Below are 14,318 nucleotides of genomic sequence, written 5' to 3'. Positions count from 1 at the left end.
CTGTTCACCTGGAGACTTGCTTTTCTCATCTGTAAAATGGCCGCCATTCATCCTACCCTAAGCACAGCCCTCAGACGTATTCCTTGGCCTCAAGGAGCTCACAGTATAATGGAGCAGACACACAGTAGAGGGGATGTCCAAAGAAGGCATTCGGCTGAGGCACCAAGAAGGGAGTGATTATCCCCACCAAGGGGCTGGGGGAAGGCTTCAAAGAGGAACAGTTAAATTGGGTCTTGGAGAATGAACAGGAGTTCACCATAGGGGAGGGCGTGGCGTGTGCCTGGTTGGCAGGCCCTTAGGTCCCTTGTGTGGAGTAGCTAGGAGTGAGTGACTGAAGCGTCAGGGTTCAGCAGGTGGTATGTGTGTGAGTGAAGAACTTGAGCAAGTTTGTGTTGGTGATGATAGTGGGATTTGAGGACGGAGAATCTCTCAGAAAGCGAGATAATTTACTTTCTCTTCAAATGATGTGAAGTAGCTTAGATTAAATGAGCAAATGAAAGACCTTAGAAATAATCAGGTACAACCTTCTGCTTTTGTGCTTGACAAACAGTTGATTTCGTCTTATTCCTTTCACTTGCCCAACACTTAAGAGACTGCTTCCTTGACACGCTGCATCAGCATTGAATGCCTCTGAGCACTTCCACGGCCTGAGTTTTCTTTCAGTTAATAGTCATGCTGGCTAGGTACGGTGGCTCACGCCTCTAATCCTAGCACTTTGGGAGGCCGAGGCTGGCGGATCACCTGAGGTCAGGGGTTCGAGACCAGCTTGGCCAACATGGCAAAACCTAGTCTCTACTAAAAACACAACAATTAGCTGGGCGTGGTGGCACGCACCTGTAATCCCGGCTACTCGGGAGGGTGAGGCAGGAGAATCGCTTGAACCTGAGAGGTGGAAGTTGCAGTGAACTGAGATCGTGCCACTGCACTCCAGCCTGGGCAACACAGTGAGATTCTGTCTCAAAAAAATAATAAAAATAAAAAAGTCATGCTAGCTTGACCAAAAAGCTTATCAAAAACATGGGAAACGTTTGACTTCAGCGGATTTATCTGGAGTTTGCAATAAAAAAATCCAGGGAGATGCTGTCTTAATCTCTGCATCCCAGTACATTTTTACCTTTGGCATTTTAATTTTATATTATAAGCAGGCAAACAGGTGCCATAACGCTTTTATTGTTCAGGGTCTCTATAGTTCCTAATCTGGCCATGTGTTAAACATTTTATTGTTGTGGTTTTTGTTGAGACGGAGTCTCACCCAGTCTTGAGTGCAGTGGCCTGATCTTGGCTCACCGCAACCTCCGCCTTCGGGTTCAGGCGATTCTTTGCCTCAGTCTCCCGAATAGCTAGGATTACAGGCGCACACCCTCACGCCTGGCTTATTTTTGTATTTTTAGTAGAGACGGGGTTTCACCATGTTGGCCAGGCTGGTCTGGAACTCCTGACCTTAAGTGATCCGTCCACCTCGGGTTCCCAAAGTGCTGGGATTACAGGCGTGAGCCACCGCGCCTGGCCCGTGCTCTAAACATTTTCCTTCGAAGTGCACATTCATCTTTCTGTTTCCCTAATAGACTTCTTGCTCCTTAAAAGTTAAAAGGACTGGCTGGGCGCAGTCTCTCATGGCCTGTAATCCCAGCACTTGGGGAGGCCGAGGCAGGTGGATCACCTGAGGTCAGGAGTTCAAGACCAGCCTGCCCAACATGGTGAAAGCCCATCTCTACAAAAATACAAAAAGTGATCGGGCATGATGGCAGGTTCCTGTAATCCCAGCTACTTGGGAGGCTAAAGTGGGAGAATCGCTTGATCCCAGGAGGTGGAGGTTGCAGTGAGCCAAGATTATGCCATTACACTCCATCCTGAGCTACTGATTGAGACTCCGTCTCAAAAAAAAAAAAACAAAAACAATGGACTGAGTTTTGTCCATCTTTGTATGTGGCACCTAAAACATGATGGTGAGTGCTGAATAATATTTATGAATGAATGAGGAGACTGAGAAGGACTACAGAGGAGAAATGAGTTTCTGTCATTAAATTTGCATTTATCAAGTCCTTATTTTCTGTCAGACACCACTCGTAAAGTGTATAACGTGTAATGTCATTCGGTTCTTAAAACAACCCCATGTTTTGGATGAAGAAAAAGAGGCAGAGAAATGAAGCAGTTTACTTAAAATAATTAGCCCCACAAGGGATAGCTGAGGTTTGGAAGCCAGAGGCTATGATACTAATCATCCTTGTCAGCTGGACCTCAAATCTATATATCCTGGGCTGAGGTTTCTGGCTTGCGGGGTTCCCCAAATCCCACTGCCTTGTCATGAGTCTCCCCAGGAATGCCTCTTTTTAGCCACAGTTTTTGCTATCCCTGCTGTATTTTGGCCTGGCTAGGACATGAGATGTCCTGTATACCCTAGATCACATTTTCCCTTTAATCCTGTGGTTATAGCACACTTGAAAATACCACCCTTTGGGCCAGGCAAGGTGGCTCATGCCTCTAATCCCAGCACTTTGGGAGGCCAAGGCCGATGGATCACTTGATGTTAGGAGTTCAAGACCAGCCTGGCCAACATAGTGAAACCCTGGCTCTACCAGAGGAAAAAAAAAAAAACATTCCTCAGACGTGGTGGCGGGTACCTGTAGTCCCAGCTACTCCGGAGGCTGAGGCAGGAGATTTGCTTGAACCCAGGAGGCAGAGGTTGCAGTGAGCTGAGTCTGTGGCACTGCACTCCAGCCTGGGCAACACAGTGAGACTCTGTCTCAAAAAAGCAAAAAAAAAAAAAAAAAAAAAAAAAAAAAAGGCAAAAAAACCCCACAAAAAATCAACCCTTGGAGGCAGAATCACTACATCATTTTAAGAGTTTTTTATGTGTAGCGGTGAAGGGGGCTGGGTAATATTGTGATTGTGGAAGAAAAAGCTGTGTGGTCCAATTATGTGATTAGTAACCAAAAAGTTATTTGAGAATTAAAATAGTTGGGCAAAGCATTTAGTGGATTTTGGTGTTTCCAGTATAAGGAGATTAATCTGGTTAATCATAGTGGGATTTCTGTGTATCCGTATGATCAGGGGTAAATAATTTAAAAATAGGCTGTTGTCAACTTTTCATGTGCATATAAACCACCTGAGGATTTCGTTAAAATGCAGATTCTGATTCTGTAGGCGTGGGGTATTTTAGCCCACCCAGATGACATCATTGCTGGTCTGTGAACCATGCTTTGAGTAGCCAAGGGCTAAGCCCAGCCAATAGTGGAGGTGTGAAATGGTGGCCTTTTCTCCTGTGGCAGGTGCCAGTGATCCAGACAAGCCCTTTACGTTGCTGGGGGTTGGAATTATGGGGAATTTTTACCAGTTTATATAAAGTATATTAGCAAAAAGAAAAGGAATGATTTTTGAGGAGATGCCCACAAGAGGTCGCTGTTAGCCTTACCAAAGGTCCAGAGATTAAAGAAAATGCTTTAACATCTCAGACTTAGGGATCAGAGAGCAAATTTAAGGAAATCATCAAAGAAGTGGTAGAAAATCAAAATATGATGGTTTACTGTGGGCTTTTAGGAAGGAAAAAACATTTTAAGATTTATTTCCACAAGCAGTATTTTTTTTTTTTTTTGAGATGGAGTCTCGCAGTGCCGTGATCTCGGCTCACTGCAACCTCTGCCTCCCGGGTTCAAGCAATTCTCGTGCCTCAGCCTCCCAAGTATCTGGGATTACAGTTGTGTGCCACCACGCCTGGCTCATTTTTTTGTGTTTTTAGTAGACACGTGGTTTCACCATGTTGGCCAGGCTGGTCTCGAACTCCTGACCTCAGGTGATCCACCCACCTCGGCCTCCCAAAGTGTTGGGATTACAGGCGTGAGCCACTGCGCCCGGCCCAGAAGCGGTATTTTTTCACCACCATCCCCCTTTTTTAAAAAAATAAAATTCGTTCCAAAACTTCGCTCTTTTAAGGGAAATAGACATACGCTTATTTTTTAAAGTTCTCAACATGACCTATAGATAATCTATAGAACTACTGAATCTGTTTCTATTGCTGCTCTCACTTTCGACAAGATACCAGCATTCTAACAGCCTCAGCTTCTTCATCTGAAAAATGGGCATAGTACCTATCTCATTGAGTTGATTAAATGAGGAAATGGAGGTAAAGGCTGGCTCAGAGCCTGGTATATAGTAAGTGCGTAATAAATGAGAACTGTTATTTGACTGTTGCATATGAAGTCATATTTCTGTTTTGATCTAGCATTTGCTCAGCTGTTGATTGTTAGTAATTCATTAGAATTACTATTGGGACAGAAAACACATTTGGAATTGACTTTCCTGTCCCATTAAATTTCCTGCTTTGTTAAATGAACCTTTCAACATTCTGCTTTTCTTGACAACAGATAAAATTAAGAGTCATTTGAGGCTGGGCGTGATGGCTCACACCTATAATCCCAGCACTTTGGGAGGCCAAGGTGGGCGATTCACTTGAGGTCAGGAGTTCTAGACCAGCCTGGCCAAAATGGTGACAGCCCGTCTCTACTAAAAATACAAAAATTAGCCACGCATGGTGACACACACCTATAATCCCAGCCACGTGGGAGGCTGAGGCAGGAGAATTGCGTGAATCCAGGAGGTGGAGATTGCAGTGAGCCGAGATCATGCGACTGCACTCCATCCTGGGGGACGAAGCAAGACTCCGTCTCAAAAAAAAAAAAAAAGTGATTTGAAAAGAGGAAAAGTATGATTTGATGTTTTAAACTCCATCTTGACCGTTGATGACTCTTATTCAAATTTATCCTTTGGGGTTTTGTTTTTTAATAAATCAAGGATGGCCTGATAGCATCCTTGATGGGATGGGAATTTTGGAAGAATTTTTTTTTTTTTTTTTTGAGATGGAGTTTCGCTCTTGTCCAGGCTGGAGTGCAATGGTGAGATCTCAGCTCACTGCAACCACCGCCTCCCGGGTTCCAGCGATTCTCCTGCCTCAACCTCCCTAGTAGCTGGGATTACAGGCATGCGCCACCATGCCCAGCTAATTTTGTATTTTTAGTAGAGACAGGTTTCTCCATATTGGTCAGGCTGGTCTCGAACTCCTGACCTCAGGTGATCCGCCCGCCTTGGTCTCCCAAAGTGCTGGGATTACAAGCACGAGCCACTGTGCCTGGCCATGCAAGAATATTTCATAGGTAATTTCAATTGCAATCTTTTGGAAGATTAAGTTGGTGTATAATTTGTAAATATGATCCCAGAGGGACTAGGCAAATTATTGTGAAAGGGATTGTCCCTTAAAAAAAATAAAAGTAGAACTGGTTCATTATTGTCAACCAGCCTTTCTCCTCCTTTCCTACACTCAAAGCCAAGTTCATGTAGAAAGGATAGAAATGAAGTGACATGGGAGCTCAATTCGTTTGTGCTGGCTTGGGTTTCTGGGTTAATGGAGGATTTTGGGTAAAGCTGACTAGTTGCATGGCACAATTAGATCTGGGTTGCCAGTATTTCATACAAAGGTTAATAAAGTTGAGAATCTAAATGGGAGCAGAAGGTGGCGCAGGGGGATGAATTTAAGGGACTTGGAGGCCAAGGAAAGTCCCTGTGCTCTTTGAGGTTTCTCTTTCCCTAAAGTGGGCTGGGGGAGACAAGAATTGTCCCGTGTGCCCAGGAAAGCTGATTTTCTGGGTTGTGATATTTTACAAATGAGAAATGCACATGTCTTTTGTTAAAGAAAAATTATTGGCCGGGCGTAGTGGCTCATGCCTCTAATCCCAGCACTTTGGAAGGCCAAGACAGGTGGATCACCTGAGGTCAGGAGTTCGAGACCAGCTTGGCCAACATGGGGAAACCCCATTTCTAATAAAAAATACAAAAATTAGCTGGGCGTGGGGGTGTGCTTATGGTCCCAGCTACTTGGGAGGCTGAGGCAGGAGGATGGCTTAAACCTGAGATGTGGAGGTTGCAGTGAGCTGAGATTGCACCACTGCACTCCAGCCTGGGCAACAGAGCGAGACTCTGTGTCAAAAAGAAAAACAAAACAAAAGTATTATTCATGGTGCTTGTTAAGGGAGATGAGACAGGCTTATTCTGGGGGACTGCTACAGTGGGGTTTTGCAATAGGGGACAGAGATTCGCCTCAGCTCCTAATGCAAAATGAAATAGTGGGAATTTATAGCCAAGTAGGGGTAGAAGAAGAATTTGATCAGATATTGAGGGCGATTGGATGTGGAGGGGGATTCTGGCTCAATCAACTTGACAGAATTCTTGCTAAAACTTGCAAAAACAAACATGGAAATCCAGTAGCTGAGCACTAGCTGGGGAGAACTCAGAGGAAACTGCCCAGAGTTTGGTCAAGGAGAGACTTTGTCACTTTCCATACTGGCTGAGGTGTTCTCCTGCTTGGAGTGTCAATGGAGGAGATGAGAAAGGGGTCAAATGGGTTAACTTGTCTAAGACTTTGTGGCCCTGACGTTCTGTGACTATGGTAGCTTTTAAAATTATATGTGGATACACACATTGCATAAAAAACTTGGTTAAGTATGTGAGTTAAAAAAATTTTTTTTAAACCATAACCTATGAAATTAAATTCTCAGATCTTTATAATAGAGATTAAGAAATGTAAAGACAATCATTTAAAAACATTTTCTGCCTTCTCCCCGCTCCTGTATTCCTCTCCTTCTGATTTTTTTTCTTTTTCTTTTTAAGAGAGAGGGACTCATTCTGTTGCCTAGGCTAGAGTATAGTGGTGTGATCACAGCTCACTGCAGTTTTGAACTCCTGGATTCAAGCGATCCTCCCACTTCAACCTCTAGAATAGCTGGGACTCCAGGCACACACCACCACACTCAGCAAATGTATTTGTTTATTTATTTATTTATTTTGTAGAGATGGGGTTTCGCCATGTTGCCCAGGCTGGTTTCAAACTCCTGGGCTCAAACAGTCCACCCATGTGTGCCTCCCTAAGTGCTGGGATTACAGGCGTGAGCCACCATGCCTGGTGGAGAGAATTTCTTAAAAGGAAACGGATACTTTATTTTCAGAGGAGCAACAATAAGACTATTATTGCAGCACAAAGATGAACACAGAAAACACAGGGACAGTATCTTCAAAATGCTCAAAGAAGGCTGGGCGCAGTGGCTCATGCCTGTAATCCCAGCTCTTTGGGAGGCTGAGGCAGGAGGATCTCTTGAGCCAAGGAGTTTAAGACCAGCCTGGGCAACATAAGGAGATGCCATCTCTCAAAAAACTCAAAAAAAAAAAAAGTAAAAGGAAAAGTGTGTTTTGTTTGTTTGCTTTTGTACTTGTCCTGCTTGGGCCACAGATGTTTCTTGAGTCTGTAGCTTGATGTCTTTCTTTGGTTTTGGAAAAGTTTCACCTATTATCTCTTTAGAGACTGCTCTTGCACATTCTCTCTCTCCTCCTCTTTGGGATTCCACTTATATGTGTGTTAGGCCTTCTCTTCACATTCCTTGTGTCTTTGAAATTCTATCTGTCTTCCTGTGCTTTTTCTGCTCCTTGCTTCAGTCTCCTCCTTTATTTTCCAGCTCACGAATCCTTTCTCTTGTTGAACCCTCAAGAAACCAATGAAAACACCCGTGAGCTCTTCATCTCCTTTCTGCATGGCTCCTCCCTCTTGCCCTATGCAGCTTAATGGGCGAATACCTTGAGGGGAAATCTGGGCTGGATTTCTGTCTTCCCTGTGCTCTCTCCTCTTCCTCCTGGCTGTCTTGATAGCCCTGAACTCCTGTGAAGCTCTGTGAGGTTTCCTTAGAGCCCTTTTAGCTGCTCTGCTGTTTCACAGCTGCCCTCTGCTTGGCGTCAGCCTCTTGTCCCATGCTGAGAATTCACAAATGCCCTGTGCGGGAAAGCTGGGCAAAGAGTGTTAGAGTCACCTTAGTGAGTTTCCCTTTGTTCTGGTGTGTGGTATGACAAGTCCAGTATGCTGGCAACTCTTTATACCTTCGAACATACATTTTTTTTTTTTTTTTGCGACAGAGTCTCACTCTGTCCCCCATGCTGGAGTGCAGTGGCATGATCTTGGCTCACTGCAACCTCTGCCTCCTGGGTTCAAGCGATTCTCCTGCCTCAGCATCCCAAGTAGCTGGGATTACAGGCATGTGCCACTACGCCCAGCTGATTTTTTGTATTTTTAGTAGAGACGGGGTTTCACTGTGTTAGCTAGGATGGTCTCGATCTCCTGACCTCATGATCTGCCCGCCTCAGCCTCCCAAAGTACTGGAGTTATAGGCATGAGCTACCGTGCCCGGCCAAACAGATTCGTGTTTTGTTTCTTGTTTGCCATGGAGTCTCGCTGTGTGGCCCAGGCTGGAGTGGAGTGGTGTGATCTCCGTTCACCATGGACCTCCACCTCCCAGGTTCAAGCGATTCTTCTGCATCAGCCTCCCAAGTAGCTGGGATTACAGGCATGCACCACCACACCCACCTAATTTTTGAATTTTTAGTATTTTTAGTAAAGATGGGGTTTTACCATGTTGGGAACTCCTGACCTCAAGTGATCCGCCCACCTAGGCCGCCCAAATTGCTGGGATTACAGGTGTGAGCCACTGTGCCTGGCCAAAAAATTTGTTTTTAAATGTAGTTTTCTTTTTGACTTTGGTGGGTATATTGTGCTATTCTAAACCACCTCGTCATTGAGGAGGTCTCATCAGAAGTTTTTAGTGTTTTAAGTACCCCCATCCACTAATTGGCTTTGTTTTGCTGTTTACCAGGCACTCCAGGAACAGGAACTACAAAGCTGAATTTGCATCATGCCGACTGGAGGCTGTACCATTGGAGTTTGGGGACTATCACCCTCTGAAACCCATAACTGTAAGTTTTGTTAAGGGTCTTTGTGAATGATATTCTTATCCCTTGAAATGAAAGACAGTCTTCTTGAGTCTTTTCCATTTTGCCAGTGGTAATCATTTTTGCATATTTGATTTTTTTTTTTTTTTTCCAGACAGAGTCTTGCTCTGTCGCCCAGGCTGGAGTGCCGTGGTGGCTCAATGCAACCTCTGCCTGCTGGGTTTAAGCGATTCTCCTGCCTCAGCTTCCCGAGTAGCTGGGACCGTAGGCACGCGTCACCATGCCTAGCTAAGTTTTTGTATTTTTTTAGTAGAGATGGGGTTTCGCCATGTTGCCCAGGCTGGTCTTGAACTCCTGAGCTCAGACAATCTGTCCACCTCCGCCTCACCAAGTGCTAAGTGTGAGCCACCGCACCCAGCCTGATTTTTTTTTTAAATGCTTTTATTATTTATTTATTTTTGAGATGGAGTCTCACTTTGTAGCCCAGGTTGGAGTGCAGTGGTACGATCTCAGCTCACGGCAACCCCTGCCTCCCAGGTTCAAGCGATTCACCTGCCTCAGCCTCCCAAGTAGCTGGGATTACAGGCATGCGCCATCACGCTTGGCTAATTTTTGTTAGTTTTTGTATTTTTAGTAGAGACGGGGTTTCGCCATGTTGGCCAGGCTGGTCTCGAACCATTGACCTCAGGTGATCCACCGGCCTTGGCCTCCCAAAGTGCTGGGATTACAGGAGTGAGCCACCACACCTGGCCTGCATATTTAAATCAACTAGTTTGTTCACTACCTGTTTTTTGTAATATTGGCCTCGCCCAGCACCATTTTTACTCCCTTCCTTCCTCCTTAGTGAGGTTGCCATGTCAATGGGATGACTTTGTTCCTGATTTGGCTGTGTCAACAAAATGTATCTTGACTTTTAATTTTTGTATTTGGAATATAAGAGTCACTGTAATTGCCAGCAGAGAGTGCTGTCCTGAATAGCATGTTAGTCTATCTGTGGGTTTATTTAAAAAATAAAATGAAAGCAGGCAAGAGGCTTGGCTGGTTCCTCTCTGCCAGGTCGGTACTGTCTTTTTAGCAAGTAATAGAAACTATGCGGTTGTCATGTTGGGGAAAAGATGTGATTGTCAGCCTGGAGGCTCTGGGAATGTATGGAGACGATTGCATAACGCAGAAGACCCCAAGACTGCGATTCAGCCTCCCGGGACCCCTCAGTCCCCATGCTGTTGTGTGGCTGTGGGTGACCTCACCACAGCCACAGTTGCGTTCATTCTCGGGTGCCTGTTCCCCATGTTAAAAGAAAATTCTTGGCCGGGCTTCGTGCCTCATACCTGTAATTTCAGCACTTTGAGAGCCTGAAGCGGGTGGATCACCTGAGGTCAGGAGTTTGAGACCAGCCTGGCCAACATGGCAAAACTCCATCTCTACTAAAAATACTCTACTAAAACTACAAAATTTAGCTGGGCATAGTGGCGTGTGCCTGTAGTCGCAGTTACTCAGGAGACTAAGACAGGAGAATTGCTTAAACCAGGAGGCAGAGGTTGCAGTGAGCCAAGATCGTGCCACTGCACTCTAGCCTGGGCGACAGAGAGAGACTCCATCTCAAAAAATAAAAAGAAAATTCTCAGCCAAATTAAATTTAATGGAGCTTAATTGAGCAAAAAATAATTCATGAATCGGGCAGCCTCCTGAGCCAGAGTAGGTTCAGAGAGACTCCAACACAGTCACGTGGTAGACGAAGATTTATGGACACAAAAAGGAAAGTGACAGTCAGAAAATAGAAGTGAGGTACAGAAACAGCCGGGTTGGTTACAGTTCAGCATTTGCCTTATTTGAACCCAATTTGAACACTTGTCTTCCGGTACCTTTTTTTCTTTTTTTTTTGAGACGGAGTTTTACTCTCGTTGCCCAGGCTGGAGTGCAATGGCGCAATCTCAGCTCACTGCAACCTCTGCCTCCCGGGTTCAAGTGATTCTCCTGCCTCAGCCTCCTGAGTAGCTAGGACTACAGGTGCCCGCCACCCTGCCAGGCTAATTTTTTTGTCTTTTTAGTAGAGACAGGGTTTCACTATGGTGGCCAGGCTGGTCTCAAACTCCTGACTTCAGGTGATCCGCCCGCCTCGGCCCCCCAAAGTGCTGGGATTACAGGTGTGAGCCACTGTGCCTGGCCCAGTTGGCCCCCTTTAATTGGCCTAATTGGCCAAAACTTGGTGATTGGCACAAGAGTAGGTTACAGTCTGTTTACACGTCCAGTGGGGTTATAGTTCACTATGTGCAGAGAAACCTTTAGGCCAAAGTTAAAATACATAAGGAGACAGCTGTAGGCTAAACTTCATTTAACACCCATACCATAACAGAATAGCTGCGAAGAGCTGCTGCAGCTCCAGGCCTATCCTGTTAGATTGGCAACATCGGCGGCAGGAAAATGCTTTTCTCAAGCAGTTTTCATTGACCCACTTTTGTTATGCGCCCTACCCTGAACGAGCATTGGTGACCTGCTGTATAGAAGAAGTTGATAGATTGGGGTAGGTCTAAGGCTCACCTTGGGAACTGAGAGCAGAGTTCACCCCACCAGGCCTGTGGGAACTGAGTATGGGGGAGAGATGTTTTCTCAAATAAAAATTGGGGTATTAAGTATTAAGCCTGTGAGGTGGAGGAATGGGTACCAGAAGACAAAAACAGCAAATGTATACCAATGGGAGATGCTTCTCTCTCCCCCCTAGACTGCAGTTCAACCCCATTCAGGCAGCCGTCACTGGCAGTTGGCGTCTGACTCGACAGGTTTGAGGGCAGAGTCCTCAATGGGACAGCCCTGACCCAGTATGGTGGCTCATGCCTGTAATCCCAGCACTTTGGGATGCTAGATGGGAGGATCCCTTGGGCCCAGGAGTTTGAGACCAGCCTGGGCAACACAGTGATACCCCACCTCTACAAAAAGTAAAAAAAAAATTAGCAGAGTGTGATGGTGTGCTTGTAGTCCCAGCTACTCGGGAGACTGAGGCAGGGAGATGGCTTATGCCCAGGATGTTGAGGGTACAGTGAACTGTGATCGCACCATTGCACTCCAGGCTTAGTGACAAAGTGAGACTTTGTCTCCAAAAAAAAAAAAAGACATCTTCACTTCAGACACTCCAACTTTGCTACACATTGGGAGTTCCCATGCCTCCCTCCTTCATGTTCAATAATTTGCTATAATGGCTCACAGAACTAGGGAAACATTTACTTATACTTACCAGTTTATTATTAAGGATATTACAAATAATACAGCCAGATGAAGAGGTACGTAGGGTGAGGCCTGGGGGAAGGGGCGCACAAAGCTTTCATGTCGCCTCCAGGTACCTCGATATGTTCTTGTTCACCTACCTGGAAGCTCTTCAGACCCCATTTTATTTATTTATTTATTTATTTATTTATTTATTTATTTATTTATTTTAGACAGGGTCTCACTGTGTCACCCAGCTGGAGTGCAGTGGCACAATCTCAGCCCACTGCAACCTCTGCCTCCCAAAAGCCCATTTTTTTGTGGGTATTTTTGGAGGCATCGTTGCATAGGCATGATTGATTATTAACTCCATCTCCAGCCCTCTCACCTTCCCAAAGGATGGGGAATGGGGCTGAAAGCTCCAAGATTTTAATCATGGCTTGGTCTTTCTGGTGACCAGACCGCGTCCTGAAGCTCTGCAGGAGCCCACTGGGAGTCACCTTATTAAGGCAAAAGATGCTCCTTCACCCAGGGAATCTTCCAATGTATTAGGAGCTCTGTGGCAGGAACTGGGGCCAGAGACCACATAAATTTAACAGCCTGGAGTGCAGTGGTGCGATCTCGGCTCACTGCAACCTCTGCCCCCTGGGCTCCTGCCATCCTCCCACTTCAGCCTTCTGAGTAGCTGGGACCGCAGGCATGTACCATCACACCTGGATTATTTTCATATCTTTTGTAGAGATAGGATTTCGCCATGTTGCCCAGGCTGGTCTCAAACTCCTGGCTTCAAGTGATCCTCCTGCCTCAGCACCCCGAAGTGTTGGGATACAGGCATGAGCCACTGCACCCAGCAGAAAACTTAACTTTTATGAGGTGTTCAAGGGAGAAAGACAAAAAAAAAGTATCTGGTTAAAGTAGAAATTCCCTACTTAGAGGTTAGTTGTCGGTTTTGATTGGCCGGTCTCTAGTTAGCAGGTAGTTGGCGATTTGCAACTGATTGAGCTTAAGTTCCATTTTACCACTTATATTGAGTTGGATTTTGGTTTGCTACATAGGGAACCCCAGGTGCTGTAGCCTTCTCAGTCCAGTGACCTCTCAATTAATTTTTTTAACACTTCCTAACCCTAACTTCCTACTTTCCTTTCCTCGACAGCTGTGATCCTGAGTCATGTCCATTTGTCACAAAAAAATAAGCATCCCCTGCAGATGGATAAATCTCTGCTGTAAATGAACCATCCATTCAACTACCAGAATGGGAGGAAAGTACCCACTGGAGTGTTTCCCTGGGGAGAGTTGTGGGAGCTCCGTTTTACCTCCAGAAATTTTCCTCACAGGTCACAGAATCAAAGACGAAGAAAGTGAACCGGAAAGGAAGCACTTCTTCCACATCCTCCTCCTCCTCCAGCTCCATGGTGGACCCGCTGAGCAGCGTCCTGGATGGGACTGACCCCCTGTCCATGTTTGCAGCCACTGCTGACCCCGTAGCCTTGGCAGCTGCCACGGTAAGCACCCCGGCCATGGTTGTCCAGTGAGGGTCAGTTTTGTGGGTACAGGAATGGGTGGTTTTCTCCTGTCCTGCCCTTTTTCTTTCTCTAAGAGACAGAGTCTCACTCTGTCACCTGGGCTGGAGTGCAGTGGTGTGATCGTGGCTCACTGTAGCCTCCAACTCTGGGCTCAAGCAATTCTCCCAACTCACCCTCCTGAAAAGCTGGGACTACAGGTACACACTACTGTGCCTGGTTAATTTTTTATTTTGTTGTAGAGGCAGGGTCTTGCCATGTTGCCCAGGGTGGTCTCATACTCCAAGCCTCAAGCGATCCTCCCACCTGAGCCTCCTAAATCTTCTTCCCCTTTTTTAAGTTGCACAAATAATGCACACAGTACATTCTGGTTGCAACAGTTCAGGTCATCCAGACGTGAGAGGCTGGTGTAGCTCTGGGAAGTAGGTCTTTTTCTTTCTTCTTTTTTTTTGAAAGCATTTTAAAGTTTATTTTTAGTTTTAAATTTAACTTAATGTTTTTTGAGATAGCCTTGGTGTGTCACCCAACCTAGAGTGCAGTGGTCCGATCTCACTGCAGCCTCCGCCTCTGGGTTCAAGCAATTCTCTCACCTCAGCCTGCCGAGTTGCTGGGACAGGCATGCACCACCACACCTAACTAATTTTTGTGCTTTTTGGTTGGGACGGGGTTTCATCATGTTGGCCAGGCTGGTCTCGAACTCTTGACCTCAAGTGATCCCCCTGCCTCAGCCTCCCGAAGTGCTGGGATTACAGGTGTGAGCCACTGTGCCTGGCTCTTAAAATTTATTTTTAATTTTAATTTTATTCTTCTTATAAATCTTTTTACCTAATTACATAAGTAAAT

At 45.7% G+C, this 14,318-nt stretch overlaps 1 protein-coding gene across 2 annotated transcripts in view; it reads left to right on the top strand.

Moving 5' to 3' along the window:
• The window catches only part of VPS35L (VPS35 endosomal protein sorting factor like), a 148,509-nt gene that overhangs the window by 732 nt on the left and 133,459 nt on the right, over positions 1-14,318 (top strand). For both annotated transcript variants that reach the window (XM_025369694.1, XM_025369693.1), the window contains exons 2-3: positions 8,682-8,781; positions 13,290-13,457. In XM_025369694.1, the coding sequence (XP_025225479.1) occupies positions 8,682-8,781; positions 13,290-13,457 (268 nt within the window). The remainder of the gene's footprint in view (positions 1-8,681; positions 8,782-13,289; positions 13,458-14,318) is intronic.

This window comes from Theropithecus gelada, chromosome 20, assembly GCF_003255815.1.
Source record: "Theropithecus gelada isolate Dixy chromosome 20, Tgel_1.0, whole genome shotgun sequence".
NCBI lineage: Eukaryota > Metazoa > Chordata > Mammalia > Primates > Cercopithecidae > Theropithecus > Theropithecus gelada.
Note: the sequence above shows the minus strand (reverse complement) of the source record. Positions and strands in the feature narration are given on the sequence as shown.